At 44.9% G+C, this 18,576-nt stretch overlaps 1 protein-coding gene across 14 annotated transcripts in view; it reads right to left on the reverse strand.

The window, feature by feature from the left end:
- The window catches only part of DLGAP1 (DLG associated protein 1), a gene marked incomplete at its 5' end in the record, with an annotated part of 591,758 nt that overhangs the window by 10,443 nt on the left and 562,739 nt on the right, over positions 1-18,576 (reverse strand). For all 14 annotated transcript variants that reach the window (XM_081149669.1, XM_081149663.1, XM_081149671.1 and 11 more), the window contains one exon: positions 13,908-14,329. In XM_081149669.1, the coding sequence (XP_081005795.1) occupies positions 13,908-14,329 (422 nt within the window). The remainder of the gene's footprint in view (positions 1-13,907; positions 14,330-18,576) is intronic.

The raw sequence follows: 18,576 nt of genomic DNA on the forward strand, positions 1-18,576 counted from the left end.
ATTTAATCTGGTAAAGCAAAGCAGAAGTTATGCTGCAATGATTTGGGAAAACAGCACACACAGTGCACGCACACACATGCACACAGCCCGGTCGCGGTCGTTACTCTGCTGGTCTACGTAACAGAGGCTCCCAGGTTAAAGTATAAAATCAGCTTGGGGGGAAACACGTGCTCATCATGCCTATTTCTTAGGGATCACAGAGTTTCCTACCACAGCACTCGCTGTTACCGAGAGAAGAGGCAAACAGTTTTGTTTTTTTCCTTTTACTTCAAGGATGAGTTGCAAGTGTTCACCTGTATAGGTGTGGATTTGTGTCAGCGATCACGGTCTGCTGGTTTGTTTTTCGAACCCAAATCCAAACACAAGAAAAGCCATCCTGTCGTGGAGGGGGGCCTCTTGGCACTCACCATATTCCATCATAGCTTTCGCTATTTTTCCGGAGCTCAGCCACTGGTACTGTCAGGAAAGAGCCACCGGCCGGTTGAAAGACTCTCTACGGAGCGAACATTTTCAGACTGCTGCCTGGGGAACGCCAGCACCGCCCAGCTTTTCCACTCCACAGCGCAGGGTTATTGTTAATACAGGTTTAACTCCCTATGCACTGTGCTGCACATCTTCCCCTTTGCAAGCTACTTCTTGCCTTCTGTGCAGTCTAGGGCAGGAATCTTTCAGCTGGTGGGCGTGCTGAGACGGGCGGGGAGCTCCGCACAGAGCTGTCCTCAGGTCCGCTTTGTCCCAGAGGCTCCCTCCCGGCGGGGACCGGGGCACAGCTGCACCGCTGGAGCCCTGCCACCAGGCGGTTCTCAGCACGCCCTCCCTGCCGGGGAGGAAGGAGAAGGCCGCCGCTGGCTCTCTCTCCGCCCACGGAGACGACCAGAGGGGGACACTTCTCAGAGTGCACTGGGGCTCCTTGGAAATCTCCAAGGGGAGGCAGATGAAAGGATTAAAGCAATAGTTTTGCTGTTGGTCTGTTATGAATTCACAGAACCTGAGACTCCCTTTCTAGACCTCATTCCCCACAAAGGCTGATGAGAAGAAAACAGAAGAAAAAGAAACTTCATTTTGGCCCAGGGTTTTCTAGAAACCTGTTTCTCTGTTTAAAACTGCCAGGCTAGCCAGCGGTTTCTGACGATGCATAGTATGCCTGGGCACTACGCTGAGTTCCAGCATTCCCACGCGGAGCTCGGGGCCATTACGAACTCTCCCGTCACGCCAAGCCGCTGAAGCTCGGGACTTCGCCTGCTCGGTGACAGCAGGGGCTCCTCCTTGACAGCCGCCTGGCAGCTTTCACTCAGGGCGAAGTTTTTACTTCTTTTCAATCCGCTTAAACTCCTTTGAGATGGTTATTCCATTCCTCTTTAACTGAGCCCTCAGCTGTTTGAGGCCTCCTTTCCCTTTCTCAACACTCCAGAAGCAGAAGGGACAGAGTATGAAGAAGACACAGGGCACCACCGTAGTTAAGGATTCAGGCCCTGAGTGGGCCAAGGGTTCTGGCTCCAACATTTAGAGCAGCCACTGCCCTGGACAGGTCACTTCATCTGTCTTCTCACATGTAAAATGGAGCTATTGGTACCTATTTGTAGGGTTGTTGTTAAGGTTAAAAGTGGTAATGTATGTGAATTGCTCAGGACAGTGTCTGATATACAGCAAGCACTCGATAAGTGTGCATTATCATCTAGGACCAGGACATTACATGTCCTCTATGGGTGTGTCAACTGTGAGCCCCACGCTTGCTCTGCCCAGAAGAGTAGAGGAAAAAACCAAAGTCTGGATTATTCAAAGGTAACCAGACATCCATGGTTGCCTGGGAAGGGTGTGTGCTTTGATGGCCTGGACTAGCTCTGAGACAGGTCTGAGAAGGCACTTCCCAAGAGAACACATGGCTTTAGGCAAACTCTAAGGTTCCTGAATTATCTTGCTGAAAGGCAGGATTCTGACACCGGCAAATTCCAGAATGAATCATGGGAGATTAGAACTAACACCTAAGTCTCCAGTTTGTCGTCTAGGATGGCTTAGCTCCTGGGCACTGTCATAGAAACGGAAACAATTCTGATACACCTCAGTTTTTGGGCTAAGGTTCCTAGTTACAGGGAATACCTGTGCTATGTAATAGCCTGCCATACTAAGAGCAGCTGAGTAAGATCACAGTGATTCTCCAATGAGGAGAAAGCAGTGCTGCAAACAATCTTCCAGGCAGGTAGGGGCTAACTTGGACTTCTTCTTAAGGAAAACAAGGGACATCTTTCTTCATTCAGCACGGTCTGGTGAGAACCCTAGACTGGGAGCAAAAATATCTGGGGTGAAGTGTGGCCCGTCCGTTTCCCAGGTTTTTACCATCATGTTCCTTGAGTGGAAATGTCTTATTGGCTCCCAGATTACTTGTATTCCTTGTGTCCAAGAGATGGTCTTTCCTAGGCCCCGGGTAGGGAGATGATGATTTGGGTCAGGAGTGAAACCCTGAAACAAGAGGGTGTGGGACAAGCAGATGATAACTCCTACTTCTTTGCCCTTCACACTCTTTTTTAGGGAATTAAAAATTCACTTTCATTTTTAGGGAAGAAGTTCTAATGGAGTTTGCCCTGTTTTATTTGTCCACTGTACACTGACTTGGTGTGTGAGATAACTCTTTTCTCCCAGAGGTAAATTTCATATTTGTTACATAGGCCATAAGGAAATACAAGACTAATAAACAGTAGATGGTAAACACCAGTGGAAGTAAACAGTAGGGAAAAAAGCTGAATCTTGGTAAAGAAGTGAGATAAGAAGAAAGGTCATTGTAATGTCATTTAGAAACTACTCTGAAATATTCCATACCAAACTTCAGCAGAGTGTAAAGAAAAGACTTCGGTCAGGCATGCTAGGAAAAGAAGTCTAAAGGAACAACAGTAAGTGAGATAGACAGCTTTCAGCTGTGGGCTTTTCCCATGCATATAAAACAGCCCCACCTGGTACTGGAAAGTTCTGGAGGAGGTGTAGGTACAGTGCATCTTTGCAGGGTTAGCCTTGCATCTGACTATTTTGCTGTAACACGGCAGCAGTAAGCTTTTCTGGGGCTGGCCTGGCCCCCAGAGCCAGAGGAGCCTGAAAGGGTGGCGTCTGTACAAAAGCTGGTGGGCAAGGCTGACCTTCAAATTATGTTTTCATGGAGCAGGGACAGTCCTTGTGGGTTCCGGGAATTCATTAATTCGACAAATATTTATTAAGGGCACACGGTGTGCGAGGCACTGTGCTGGATGGATGTGACATAGTGATAAGCAAACGTCTTGCCCTCCTGAGTTACATTCTGGTGCAGGGTAGTGGGAGAGACTGTAAAACATAGAAACATGGATTTAAAGGTCTGGGATTTGCTAGATTACTTGGAATGGTCAGATGGGGCTGAGCATGATTGAGCAATTCTAAGGACAGTGAATTCCTTAAATGGTGGTTACGGAACATTCCGTGTCCTTGGTCTCTCTTAAGAAATAGAAAACAAACAAACAAAAAACATGGTTTGGGGTGGGTATCAGTTCCAATATAAAAACTGACTCTGGGCTAAACAGCTTGTTTTAGAATTTTATTTATTTATTTTTGCTGATTGACTGTTGGAGAGAGAGAGGAAGGGAGAGAGAGAGGCATCGATCTGCTGTCCCGCTTACTCACGCTTGCTTTGGTCGGCTCTCGTATGTGCCCTAACTGGGGTTGGAACCCGCAGCCTTGGCATACTGGGATGATGCTCTAACCAACTACGCTACCCCGCCGGGGCAACAGCTTCTTGCAGTAATCATCATTTGAAAATGCCACTGCTTTTCATTTGGAAAAGAATTAAAATACATGAAAGTAGAGAGGGCAATATAGCAAACATCTATGTATATGCTCTTCCCTAAAGAAACAAATGTTATGTCTCTTGAACTGAGAAGGCGGAAACACTGGTTTCTCTGACTGCTTCCGATTCTCTTTACTATGCCCGACTCTGTGATCATTAGTCAGGGCTCAGAAACAGAGAATAGGTGTGTTTCTTACACCCTTCACACAGCTTTCCCGAAACCCAGACGCTGCATACGGATACGAAGGACTACGTCCGGCCGTCTCTCCCCTGGTGGAGGCTACTGCAGTGAGCACAGTGGGGGATGCTTCCCGGCCCGGCCTCCTACACTGTATTTCACCTAGTATGCCACTTTTCCAGCCCGTCTGTGCGTGTAATATCCTGGAAAGGGCACAGGCTTTGGAGTCAGGGATGATCAGCCGAGCCGCTTAACAGCTGCTGATCTTGGGAGAGCTTATCATGTTGGTATGGCAGCCCCACCAATCTAGCATTCCCCTAAATGCTGGATTCTCTCTATGTCCTCAACTCCGTTTGTCCTTCCAGGCCTGCGGTCTGGCTCTCTCTTCCCACTCCTTCCTTTTCCGGATCTCTCCGCGTTTGACACAAAGGAAACTCAGCTTCCTTGGCTCCCACACTGCATTCTGGCTCTGACACTATCTTCTTTATTCCTGCCTCTCACTTCACCTTGTAAATGTTGAACACAGATTCAATCCTGAGCTCACCGCCCTTATTCCGCTTGAGCGATCTCAGACACTCTCCTGGTTTCAGCTATTTTGTAAATACGTTTAGTTTCTCACATTTGTCACTCCAGTGTCTACCAACCCGTCAAGCCTCAGAGCATATTTAAGCACCCGCCCAACACCTCTTATCTCCCCCCAGTTCCCTAGCTGATTACAATTAGGGCTACAAGGCTGGGTCGCCCCTTCCCTACCATGAATATTCTCCCTCCCTTTCTAATCTTGGAGGTTTGAGTTTATTAAGGGAACTAGAGGGGCCTCTTACCTCATAATTCTTAAGCTTGAAACTTTTTCATGGTTCCCTATCATCCATGGGATGAGTGGAAACTCCTTTCAGCGGCTTGCAGGCAAGGCCCACCTGTCCAGCCTTACTTCTGCCCACTCTCTCAGTGCTTTGGGCCTCCAGTTTCCCAAATCTAAAACAGTCTGTCTCCTCAATGTCTTTGCTCAGGCTCAACACTAAACGGGAGAAGCCTCCTGCTGGGGGGCTTACCCTAGGCCCTCCCCCTGCGCTCAGGTCTGCCTCCTCCAGAAACCCACACCTCCTTTCACCTCTCCTTCCGCGATGCTCCTCATATTCCCATGCACAGCTCTGTCTTTTCCCTTCCCACATGCTTCCCAGTATAGGTCTGACTTTCTAACCAGACAAGCTGCTCTTCAATGGCATAAACTATGTCTACGAAACAGGTTTTGAAATTAACTGACTCATCTACGAATTTTATGTTAACCAGAAAAATAAATTAACTGCAACATTCTAGGCCTTAAGCATTCTGATTCTTTAAGGTTTTTACCAGGTCTAACATCACTTTTTAAGTTGTAGTCTTGATTAATTAATTAGCTAATATAGTCTTGGCTGGACTATTATTCCTCTTGGGATTCTGTTACAATATTATTTGTGCTGATTTAGGCTGGAAAAGCCAAGCCATTTGGGATCAGTTGAATGTGCTGCATGTGTGAATTGAACCTCCTAATTTTCAGGTTTTGAATTCTTTGCACTCATCTGGCTTTCCCCTCCCTCAATGTTGTAGACTTTAGAGGTAAAGGAGGAAAAAGGAATTTTGAAAAAGTGGGTCGACCCACTTACTTTAAGGTCCTGTGGATTTGTCAGCCTGAATCTGTGTGATTGCAAGTTGGGATTATCCAAATGGAGACATTCTTATTTACGAGAATGGCTTCTTGGAAAACAATTTCTTCAAACAACTGGCCACTTCTCAAGCAGAGTTGTGATCCAGAACTGCTGTCGACAAAAGGTTTCCATAGAAAACATGGATCTATTGCCCAGCCGGTGTGGCTCAGTGGTTGAGCTTCAACCCATGAACCAGGAAAACATGGATCCGTTTCATTCCTGGCTGGCAGGGACTGCTCTGCATTTAACAAGAGTGCTTTTATTTTATTTAGTCATTTTTTAGCTAAAACTTGGTGGCTAATAAACAAAGAATGAAATTCACAAGCAGAAATTTTCCCATAAACTAAAACCAGGGCTTCCACAGGGCTAAAACATAGCAGGGTGGGGGATGCTGTTTCATTTGTAAAGAGCAAGTTTTCAAAAACTCAACTGACTTTACTTTTTTCTCCCAGCACTGAAATAGTAGCAACATCATATGCACTACATAGGTAAGTCCAATTTTTGAACCTTTGAAAGCGGAAGGAAATGAAATTAGTTAACATTTCCTTTGGTAATATAGAAGAAAAGAACATAATGCCGTATTTGAAGTCCATTATAATTATATTCTACAGAAACAGTTATTGTTAGAGAAAACAATGGAGATCTTGCTCCACGAGTCAGTCCCTCTCTCTGCAATCTCTGCCTCTCTGCAGTGCGGGGACCATGGAACTCATTCCAGTCTGGAATAATGGGGGCATTGCTGGCCTGGGGAGCGGGAGAGCTGTTTCCAGGCCTGGTTCTGTCTTCAACTTGCCATAACACTTCACCTCTCCATGCCTCAGCGCTCTCCTCAGCCTCCAGACCACCCCCAGTGAGTCACACCCACAAAAGCATGCTCTGTAATGTCCCTCTGGCACCAACACCTTCCTCTCTGTGCTCAGTGCTATGCAAAGCGAAATGAACTGAGCATCTAGAAAGTTAAACATAAGTCACATTACACACAATTTCCTTTTCACTACTTTCACTTCCTCCTCAGTCACTAATTTCAGGTTGGCCAGACCTTGAGAAAAGACACACACAAAAAAACTATGTAGTGTGTGTGTGTGTGTGTGTGTGCACACACATGGTGAGGGAGGACAGGGAAGGACCTCTGGAAGCCTACTTCAAAAGTAAGATGAGGCTACAACAGAAAGTAACTAGGAGGCACCCATCTCTCCCGGCTTAGAAATACACGAGGGCTTGAGGCAGGCAAACTGCAGAAATTACGAGAGCTGCTTTGCCTGCCGCCCACTGTTTCGAAGGCTGCAGAGACATGCTACAGGCGACACTGGGCAGAGCGACCCGGCGATCGCACCGATAGACGGTCACAGTGATGACTGTGCACAGCTTCCGTAACTCAACCTGAAACCGGGCAAACCCCATTTCAGGTTTCATTACCAGTCTCACACTCCCTGCCAAGGCTCACAAGCCTTCTGGGGGACTCAAGGCCAAGTTTCACTGACTTGGATGCTATTAGCAGGCAACATTAAAGTGGAATCAATCTACCTCCTGCACACGCTCTAGGTTTATCAGTTCGTTTCAGATAGAGCCTGAAAATTCCACATAGGAGTTGTTCACGATTCAGGAGGCAAAGATAGATTTCCAAGCACAATCAACCAGTATTCCATCCCAGGGCCATTGAAACCCGAGCCCGTGTTTTTCCCCCGCGGTAGACAGCATTCCAGGTTAGAAGCATTCAGTTCCATCTGGCCGTTTCATTCCCGGTCAGATAATACCAGACGTATCCATGTAACATACAAGCCACTGTCAAACAGCACCGAGCCATCTCCCCGAGACAGCTGTTTCACACAAGGCTTCATTGTCTGAGAAAAGCTTGTATCATTTTACTTCAAGTGCTGAGGGAACAAGCGTTCTGTCAGCTGCCATGGTCTGGAGGAAAACTCACTCACTGCAGCTTCTCATTGTTTTGTTATTGAGCCAAAAACCTACTATCGACTGTCAGGGATGAAGGTTTAAAACAAGAATGAAAGTCCTTGCTCTGCTTTTATTTTATCAGGGAAAATAATAGCTTCGCACACCCGAAGAATTTATGGTTACACTTTTCAAAAGATAGCTTGAGGGGACTGGGTGACTACAAGTGCTTGTTTTCACTCTGCCCTGCGTGGCCTCATTTATCCAGTTTCAGGTAAACTGGGCAAGTGTGTTCCAGCCCCGGGAATGCCAAAAACAAAGTCCCTAGGAAGCAACTGTCACAGTGAGGATAATGACATCATAAAATAATGGATCACTGAATAATCAAAATGGGATGGCTCTTTCTCCATCGTTTCTCTAATAGAGAAAGATGATTGCGACCACCCAAGCCCAAATCTGCACTTCAAATTCCCACTGAGCACATCGGTTCTGTTCCTAACTCCTCCTCCTCCTTCCCTGCCATGAACATACTCTACAGTCGACTCCTGCACAATGCACAGGTGAGGGGCACCGACTCCCATAGTTCAAAATCAGCATATGACTTTTGACTCCTCCAAAAGTTAAGTTGTCCCTTGATACCTATGGGGGATCGGTTCCAGGACCTCAGCAGATACCAAAACCCAAGGATGCCTAAGTCCCCTAACATAAGATGGCACAGGTCAATGCACACACAGTAGGTCCTCTGTGTCCACAGACTCTTTACAAGAACAGTACAGGTATTTATTGGGGGAAAAATCCTCATATAAGTGGGCCCACACAGTTCAAAGCTGTGTTAAGGGTCAGCCGTATTTTGAATTCAGGAAGACATTTAAAAAAATGCCCTACATCCCTATAAGCATAATGAACAACTCCGAGCATGATGATAATACACTCGTTCTACCTACCTTTAGCTACTGTAGACATTTTTTTTTTAAGGTTTGTTTTGTGTGTTTTTTACTGTGATAAAATATACATAAGAACTACTATTTAACAATTTTTAAGTGTACAGTTCAGAGAGACATTAAGTACATTCATCAAACTTTTTTTTTTTAAAATCCTCATCTGAGGATATTTTTTCCATTGCTTTTCAGTGAGAGTGGAAGGGAGAGAGAGAGAGGAAGAGAGAGAAAGAGAGAGAGAGACAGAGAGAGACAGAGAGAGACAGAGAGAGAGAGAGAAACATCAACGAGAGAGAGACACACCGACTGGTGCCTCCCACACACCGCCCCTGGGCCGGAGCCTGCAACCGAGGTACGTGCCCTTGGCTGGAATCAAACCAACGCTCTAACCACTGAACCAAACCGGCTAGAATCACTGAGCATTTTAAAAAATTAGAAAATTGGGATAATTATGGTGCCCAACAACGTAAGATAAGCAAGTATGGTTAGAATCTTCCTTTCTCTCCCTCTGTCCTTCTTATCTTCCCATGAAGACTTCGAAGACTAGCTCTCTTGGGAGGGACTTGTCAAGGAGCCACCTTCATCATGTACCCTGAAGAGAGGTCCTCCTTGTATAGGACCCGAAGAACACACAAGGTGACTTGACCAAGAGACAAGACACAACTGTGTTTGACCCATGTGTCAAAGCTATTTTTCTGGGTGTACATAGATGGCTTTTTTAGAAAGCTGTTTATTTAGAAATTGGCTATGCCTGTAAAAAGAATTGACCTCCCTTCCTTACCACCCCTCTTTTGAGAAGAGAAAAGGTTAAATTAGAGGATTAGTAAAACAAAGGCCCTGTGCAACTTCAGGCCCAGTTATCAGAACAGAATTGTGGTTGCCAAGAAGCCGGGGAGAGATACGTAGAGAGAGCTTTAGAGGACAGCACCAAGCAACAAAGTATCATTATCTTGTCAAATGTTATTCATGTTGTATCTGTTCCATCAGACACTTCTGTGTTCTGTGACCTTGGACGAGATACTGCCAGAGAGCTGTTTTGAGGGCAAATAAAACAACCTGTCAAAGTCTCTGGCCCACTGCCGGGGGGTTATTGTAAAGGCAAGACGAATGGTCTTTCGTGTGCTTGTGTTCGCCCTTCTTACGGCGGAGGTTTGCTGCGGCTTTCTGGTCATGTCTTCCCCGGGGTCTGCAACTCTTTGTCCTGTGCATATGAATTTACCTCCACACTGGTTAGAAATCTGGAATGCTAGTAGATTGGAGCTCCTGTTTTGTAGCTCCCAGAGCATAAAATATAGAGAAGGCCTTCAAGGGCTGGCAGAATAGAATCGCGTCCCAAGAGCTGGAAGGGACACACAGGGCTCATCCAGATCACCCAGGTGACCAGTGCAGCAGTCTTTTCTATCTTTTTTGTGGCAGGTGCTCCCCTCTCTGCCAAATCCTTGCTCTGATGGGAAGGGCTCATCCCCTCACAAGGGAACCTCCTTCCATCTTTTGGCAAAAATAACTGCTAGTTACTTATTGAGTATTTTTTTAGCTACTTAGGAAGAAATGTTTTGTTAGGTAAAATACTTTTGTAAAACAAAATTTCCAAAGTATTTCGAGGACTCAAATACTTATTCACTGATCCTCTGCTATGTGCTAGCAAATATGAACATAATGAGATGATAATAATTTCTGTCCTCAGAGAGCTCACTTTTCAGTGGAGGAGAGAGATACACAAATTATCATAAAATTACGTTGGAAATACCTGATAGAGAAACTTACAGGCTATTACAAAAGCACCAGGGAAACACACCCAATGCAGCCTGAGGGGAGGCATTTTGCAAAGACTTCCAGGTGAGGCCCAAGCTGAGGCTTGAAGGAAGAACCATGTATTGTAAACTAGTTGCGCTTATATAAATAGATGCTACTAATTTGGATCAGTTTTGTACATTTTAAAAAGCACATGTAAAAGGGATTTATTTCTAAACTTCGTGTAAGCAGTTCAATCTAAAGTTATAAAATTATATTTAAAAAAGTAATAATTTGAGTTCTAGCCAGGTAGTTCAGTCGGTTAGATTGTTGTCCCAATATACCAAGGTTGCGGGTTCCATACCCAGTCAGGGCACATTCAAGAATCAGCCACTGAATGCGTGAATAAGTGGAACAACAAATCCATGTTTCTCAATCTCTCTCTCTCTCTCCCTCCTTCCCTCCACTCTTTCTCTCTTTCTAAAATCAATCAATAAAAAATTTTTTTAAAGTAATAATTTGGATTTTTCACTATAGACCATTGACTTTCAAACTGTATTCTAGGAATCTTATTATTTTGGGGGGGGATGGGTGTGTTTTTAGGTACCTTGGTCTGGGGTGGTAGGAGCTAAGCAGCCAGGCCTCCGGGCCCTCACCAGAAGTGCTTCACTGTTCCTCTTGTTATATTTATGGGTGTCGTATGTATTTTTTAAATTAGGAAAGGGGGTTCTGATATTAAAATATGTTTCAAACTACAAAGGGAGAACAATGTCAAGAAGGGTTCATGACATACTTGTCACCTAAGGCTAATTTTCTCAGTTGTGTACTTTAAAGCAAAGCACTAAAAATATTCCCACCCCTAGTTGTCTTAGCTTGTTCTGCAACCATGACTTTAGCACCTCCCCGCCAAGGCAGCAACCTCATAAAATAAAGGGGTAGATTTGAGAAAATTTATCACTGTTCTGAGGAAAACACCTTCAAGAAGTATAATTTATTAAGGGTGGGACAATGGCACCTTCATGTGCAGAGACAGCAAATTATCATTCTTTAGAACAAATCTTGTTATAACAAATACTCTCGTAACAAAAATCTCTTCATATGGATTAGGTTTATAAGTCCTAATTTAGAACAGCGAATGATCGGGCAGTTCATGTTTATTATTTTGGGACTTTATCATTTCAAAATACAAATATGCTTTTCTTTTTTCCCAAACAGAGGATGAGAACCTGGTTTTCTGACAAGATTGTTGCCTTTCAAATATATGTGGTTGTATCAAAATACATTGTTTTTTATATAACCACATATAGTTTTCATAGTTCTTTTAAAGGATGATTTTCTAAAATAGTTACACAATGATTATCCTTAAGCATCATTATGAAGCTGGGTTGAGAGAAGTAGATCCAATTTCAGATTAAAAGAAAAATCAGGTGAGCAGCTTCCCTGGGTCCCACTGAAAGCCAGCCAGGAAGGTAGAGTGAGCCCCGGCCAATGAATAGAATGGACCGAAATCTGAAAGACAGCTTGTTCTGTTGAGCAGCGTTCAAAGGCCAGTGCTCCTGAGACGCTGATTTTTCCTAGGAAAATCAAGTAAACTTTGGGTATGCCCACCAGGGGGAAAGAAGCAACTGCTGGGGCTTTCTTACTGAAACCTGTCGCTGCTCAGTGCTCCTGGTGGTGCCTCATTCACCTGTTCTGAGGGCAAAACGTTGATTCTGCTTGTGGGCCAACTCTCAGGTGAGCCTACAGTGGCACCAACTCTCAGGGGTAAGTGTTGAGGAGATTTACTTTCCACTGTTAAGTTGTTTGCACTCATAATATGAAAGAACCAAAGGAATGGTACAGAAGCCCATTTATGGATTTAACCTGCTCATAAAGGTAACAAATGCGCTTGTCAGCCAGCTGGTAGGGTCCAGGCAGGAGGAAGGAGCAGAGAGAAAAGCTGTGAGCAGGAAAGCGGACACAGCGAGGAAATCCCACAACTTGCTGTTATTTTCCAGGCTTAGCTTTCATTGAAAAATAGTTCCTTAATGGGAAACTCACTGCTCCTTGACACAATGAGTTTGGTTTATTTAGTGAGTCATTTTAACATGGTTTACAGCAGGCTCTTGGTCTAATTATTATGAAATTACTATTATTTTTGTTAGAGAAGATAATGCATGATGGTTATGTAAAAAAAAAAAAGTCCTTATCAGTGAGCAATACATGGTGAAGTGACACAATGCGTTAGATTTTTTTTTTTTTTTAAGAGACCCTGGCAAAAATAATAAGTGGGGTTAGATAAGAAGATAAGACTGGTGAACCTTTAAACTTCATGATGGGTATATGGGGGTTCACTATATTATACTTTCTACTTACACGCATATTTTAAAGTTTTCATAATAAAAAGTTCGACACTGATTTTAAAAATAGGTCTAAAAAGCCACACCAGGACAATACTCTTCTAGCTGGTTCCCACACAAAAATGAAGGCAGCCTACTACTAAATTTCTTTGATTCAAAAAAATCATCAGTTAGAAGATCGACCATTCATTTAATAGTTTTTCAGAGGAAAATAAGCACACAACATTAAAATACACAGTGATTGTAAGCTATATCGAATTTCAGAATTGTTGAAAATGTGTAAAATGTGCCTCAAAATGGTAGTGATCTGCCATTTTTTTCTTTGCCAATTTTTTTTGAAGTTTTTTATTTATTTTATTTTTTTATTTAATATCTTCATTGATTTCAGAGAGAGGGAAGGAGAGGGAGAGAGAGTGACAGAAACATCAATGATGAGAGAGTCATTGATCAAGCCCACAACAGGGCATGTGCCCTGACCGGGAATCGAACCCCGATTGCCTGGATCCCAGGTCGACGCTCAACCGCTGAGCCACGCCCGCCGGGCAACTTTGCCAGTTTTCAATAGGAATTGCTGTTGCTAAAAGGCCAAGTTTCAAAACAATGGTGTGTCAGGTCTTCATTACTTAGTTATTCATCACATTTTATTTTATTATTTAGTTTAACCCCTTAAATTGGAATTCCTGTTAATTTAGCAGCTGCAGGTTTGCCTCCCTAAAATGTAAGCGAGAAAGTGCATGTAAGGCGGGCTTAAGTGTGCAAATGAGCGTGGCCCCCTTCCTGGCCTGTACATGACTAGCCTTGTTTTGATATTGTCTGTTAATGACAATAATAAAACTAAGCTGCCCGGGGCGCGCTCAGCGGCTGAGCATCGACCTAGGATCCAGGAGATCCCGGCGTGATTCCCGCCGGGGCGCAGGCGTGGTTGCGGCTCGATCCCCAGCAGGGGGCGTGCAGGAGGCGGCCCATCAGGAACTCATAATTGATGTTCTCTCTCTCCCTTCCTCTCTCTGAAATCAATAAAAATATTTTTAAAAACCACCCCCCAAAACCGTAAGCTGGTACGTGCCCAGTGCCCAGGTACCTGCGGACCTGGAACTCGTTAGAATTCTGTTTCCTGAGACTCAGCACCCTCGGGGCTGCCCCACGCTCAGCTCCTGTTTCCAGAGGACACGCGCCAGCGCGGGGTCCCGGATCCAGGGCAGCGCGGGGTCCCAGGTGCCGCCCGGCTCCCAGCCGGAACCCGGCTCCCCCGCGGCGCCGGGCGGGGCTGCACTGCGGGCCGACCGGGAGTCTCGGGGCGCGGGGCGGGGGCGCGGGGTGCGGGCGCGCAGCTGCGTTACTTACTGTCGTCGGGCAGGCGGTTCTCCCGCTCTTCTCGCTCCATCTGCTGGCACCACCCTTCCATGCGGTCCCGCTCCGCCTGCAGCAGCTTCAGGAACCAGTGGCCGTCCCGGTGGCACACCGACCGCTGCACGGCCTCCATGGGGTCCTCGGTGATCGAATCGATCCAGGGATCCGGGGGAGGCAGAATGGAAGGGTCGAAATCCGCGTCGAAGTCGTCGTCGGCGGCGCAGGCGTGGTAGTGGTTCCCCGAGCCCTGGATGCTGACGGTGGAGGTGCTGGCGTCGCGGGAGAACTGCCGCGGCGCGGCGCCCGCGCACGGGCTGTCCTCGGCGGGCTCCGGGGAGCTCTCCAGGCGGTCGTGGAGGTCCAGGTCGGCCTGCACGGCCGTCGTCACGCTGTTGGACCGCGTGAACCTGCGGAAGCTTGGAGAACAGAGGAGGGGGTTACCTCAAGGCGTTGTTCTGAAGCCACACCGCCGTCCGCTCTCCTCGCGGGGGACCGGGGGTCGCGGCGGCCCGGGGTGCGAGCGTGCCAGCCGCCGCAGCGCCCGCACAGTGCAGGCGGCTCGTCTCTGCTCAACATGGAAGCCGACCGAGAGGAGTTTTGGAAGTGGAGCAGCGTGTGGAGCTGTCAGGACCGGTACAGCCCGCAGGGCGCCGCTCAGCGGCTCAGCGGCGACCTAGGGTCCAGGAGGTCGGGTTCGATTCCCGGCCGGGGCCCAGGCCCGGGGGCGTGCAAGAGGCCGCCGACCCATGACTCTCTCATCACGGATGTTTCTCTCTCTCTCTCTGAAATCAATAAAGATATATTTTTAAAAAACAACAAAACACCAGTATAATGTCCAGCTGCCTCCCCAAGTCTGGGCAGCTTGAATCCTGAAATTCAGATTGGTGAGGGGTAAGGGAGCAATTCAGTTATATCTTGTTATGCATAATTTGCACAGGAGTGGGAGGAGGGGAATCAACCCAAACTTCGACAAGACTATCATGAGTCTGGCAAAATCACATTTCCCCAGGGGCAGCTCTTCCCTGAAAGCAAACTAAAACATTGATTAAGTTCCTCTTAAAATTAAGACTCCTCTCCCTGATAAGGAGTCACCTGTTTCTTGATCATATAGGTCATTGTTATTATTTGGTACAAAGCTTTTGAAGCAAAAATCAGCTCACAGGTCTAGTGTTCTCCTGCACCTCCTCCCCTGTGCCTTTAATTCCCCTTCCTGCAGCCCTTCTACCAGGTGATGAAAGACAACTTGTGAAGAGATGCAACCTGAGCATTGTATATGGACATCCATGTGATTAGTGTTTCCCAGCCAAATGGCTCGTGCATCTCTGATGGACTCCTGCAATGAAGGTGGAGACCTGCGCAAGAGGGGGGGATGGGGGAAGAACACAGGAGCAGTGACTCCTTTCTCAGACAAGGTGTGGGTGTGAAGTAGTTTAAACTACACCAAAAAAGCTTTACTGGCTCCTGGAGCGCGTAGGAAACAATGATGGAGAATAGAAGTCCCCGGAAAGCGGCATCATGTGTCTGTTACCCAGTCTGTATTTCTTTTCTCCCTTTTTTTTAAAAGGAAACTTCTTGATCTAATATATATATTTTTTTTATTGTGAAAAAATACATAAAATTGACCATTTTAACAATTTTCAGTGGCATAAGTACAGTATTCACATTGCTGTGCAACCCTCACCACCATCCATCTCTAGGACTTTTTCATCCTCGATAATTGAAGCTCTATACTCATTAAATCACTAGGACCCATTCTGCCCTTCCCCCAGGCTCTGCAACCACCAGTTCTCCTCTCTCTATGAATTTGACTACTGTAGGTCTCTCATATAAGTGGAATCATAAAGTATTTGTTCTCTTGTGGCTGCTTATTTCATTTAGCATAACGTCTTCAAGGTTCATGCGTGTTGTAGCATGTGTCAGAATTTCCTCCTTTTTAAAGGGTGAATAATAGCCCCCCCCTTATCCATGGGGATATGCTTCAAAACCTTCAGCATATCCCTGAAACCATGGATAGGACTGAACCCTGTATAGACTGTTTTTTCCTACACATTCATACCTGTGATAAAGTTTAATTTATAAATTAGGCACAGTAAGAGAGTAAAAACAATAACTACTATTAAAATAGAGCAATTATAACAATATACTGTAATAAAAGTTATGTGGATATGATCTCTCAAAATTTCTCATTGTACTGAACACACCTTTTCACTTAAAGGAAGCACTGTACAGTTTCTCTTTTTTGAGTTGCCAACAGCACTACTCTTGCACTTAGGAGCCAATAAGTAAAAACAGGGTTACTTGGACACAAACACTGTGATACTGGGACAGTCATTCTGATAACTGAGACCGCTACTGACTAAGGGCAGGGCGTATACACAGCGAGAAGACGCCAGACAAAGGGATGATTCACTTCCCAGGAGAAACAGAGCAGGATGGAGCAAGATTTCATCACACTATTCAGAACGGTGCACAATTTAAATGAATTGTTTATTTCTGGAACTTTCCATTTAATATTTTTGGACATGGTTGACTTCCAGTAACTGAAACCTAAGAAAGCAAAGCCACAAATAAGGGGGGACTACTGTATGTATATATTGTATTTTGTTTACACACTTATCTCTTGATCGATTCTTAGGTTGCTTCTACTTTCTGGCTATTATGAACACTGCTGCTATGAACATGGGTGTACAAATATCTTTTTGAGACCCTGCTTTCAATTCTTTTGGGTATATACCCAGAAGTACAATTGCTGAATTATATGGTAATTCTGTTTTTAATTTTTTGAGGAACTGTCATACTGTTCTCCATAGCAGTTACACCATTTTATATTCCCATCAAGAGTGCACAAGGGATCCAACTTCTCCACAACCTTGGCAACACTTATTTAACGTTTTTCTTTTTTTAAGTAGTAGCCATCCAAATGGTTGGGAGACAGTACATTTTCTTGACCAGTTCAGGATTATGCCATTTTAAGACTGCTTACTTGCCAGTTGATTTTCAGTTACTGTTTCATGTTCAATAGTGCCAGGCTTAAACAATAGTGCACTAAACAATGTCCATAGAACATTTAATAAACTAGATATGTTTCTTAATGTTCCTGGAACACTCTATGAAAGCCAATTAGGATGAATGCTCAGGTCCATCAAAAGAATGACAAGAACAAAACAGGTAATTATTTGCAAGACTGAAGAAAGATTGGAAGTCACAAAAAGAAGTGAGTTCAACCCGGCCAGCATGGCTCAGAGGTTGAGCATTGACCTATGATCAGGGAGATCGAGGTTCAATTCCCATTCAGGGCACATGCCCAGGTTTCGGGCTCCATCCCCAGCAGGGGGTATGCAGGAGGCAGCCGATCAATGACTCATCACTGATGTTTCTATCTCTCTCTACTCTCTCCCTTCCTCTCTCTGAAATCAATAAAAACATATTAAAAAAAAAAAAAAGGAGTCTCATCATCTCAACAAATTAATTTTTCCCCCTACACAATAAATGTCTAGGGAAAAAAGTGGCTGCACTAATCTGTGTGAGTTACTAGTGCGGTCAAAAAGATCAAACATGTTGTGGTTCATTTTATGAAGATAGACCAGACAAAACTGGCCCATTTCACTGTTTACTGTTTTTAAGAAACTGCTTTTGTTGAAGGTATTATACCTGGTCATTTTATAAGTTTTGAAACTCTCAAATTAAAAAACTACATAGTCTGAAAGTCTGAAAGTGATGTTAGAGATCTCTCGTACTAGCAATGAAAGGAAGGAGAGCCACTTATGTCTTGGCTGTGATGGGCCATTTCTGTATTCTTGTTCATCCCCAAAATGTTAAGTGGCATCTCCCGAAGCTGAACTCTCTCTCCAGCTGCATATGTGTGAATTGGATGACTCTCCCTTGCAACACTGACATTGTGGCTGTTCTACTAACACAAAATCCCAGCTATGAAAAAACACTAGGCTCCACTCTCCAAGATCATGTACTGCCAGAGGCATTACATTTCCAGACTTAAAGACGGACTAGTGCCTTATTGTTTTCAAGTGGAGCAAACCTGCCAGAGACAGAGTCTGTTTCACATACAAAACAGAATGACCTACTTTTTTGTGCCTGTTTTTATCTACACAAAACTGTACCACTGCCATTCTTGACAGAGGATCCTGGCTATGAATCTTGTAAAGTATCCACCTTCTTAAGAAAAATTACTTGGCAGTAGATTAGTAGAAGTTTGCAGTTTAGTCACCCAGAAAGAAATAAAAGTTAAGTAAAATGAAAATGGTTTGGGATTAAAAGCGGTGCCTTTGAACTCAGGCAGCCCTGTCCAGGCTGCACTGTTTCTATCAATTAAGTTCCTCAAGCAAGTGCTTTCTTCCACCCAAGAGCTTTCAAAGAATGTTCTGCTCTACAAAACTTTTTAAGTCTTTCATGTGCAAAGTTCCTTATTGGTGAAGGGTGCAATCAAGTTGCTGTTGTTTTAAATTTTTGAGAAAACCACAGAGGGAGTCACTGGATTAATTTCTGCATTTTTGAAAAGAATAGATCAGTTGCTGGTTGCTGTTAAAAATCTAAATGCTGAACCCAGGGTCTTGCTATTTTCAAACCCACAATTTCCAGTATCGAAGCTCCTTGGATCCTTCATGCCCTGAAGGCACAAGATGTAATAATTACAACTCCTGAAAAA

This window comes from Miniopterus schreibersii (assembly GCF_964146895.1).
Source record: "Miniopterus schreibersii genome assembly, chromosome: 10".
NCBI classification, from domain to species: domain Eukaryota; kingdom Metazoa; phylum Chordata; class Mammalia; order Chiroptera; family Miniopteridae; genus Miniopterus; species Miniopterus schreibersii.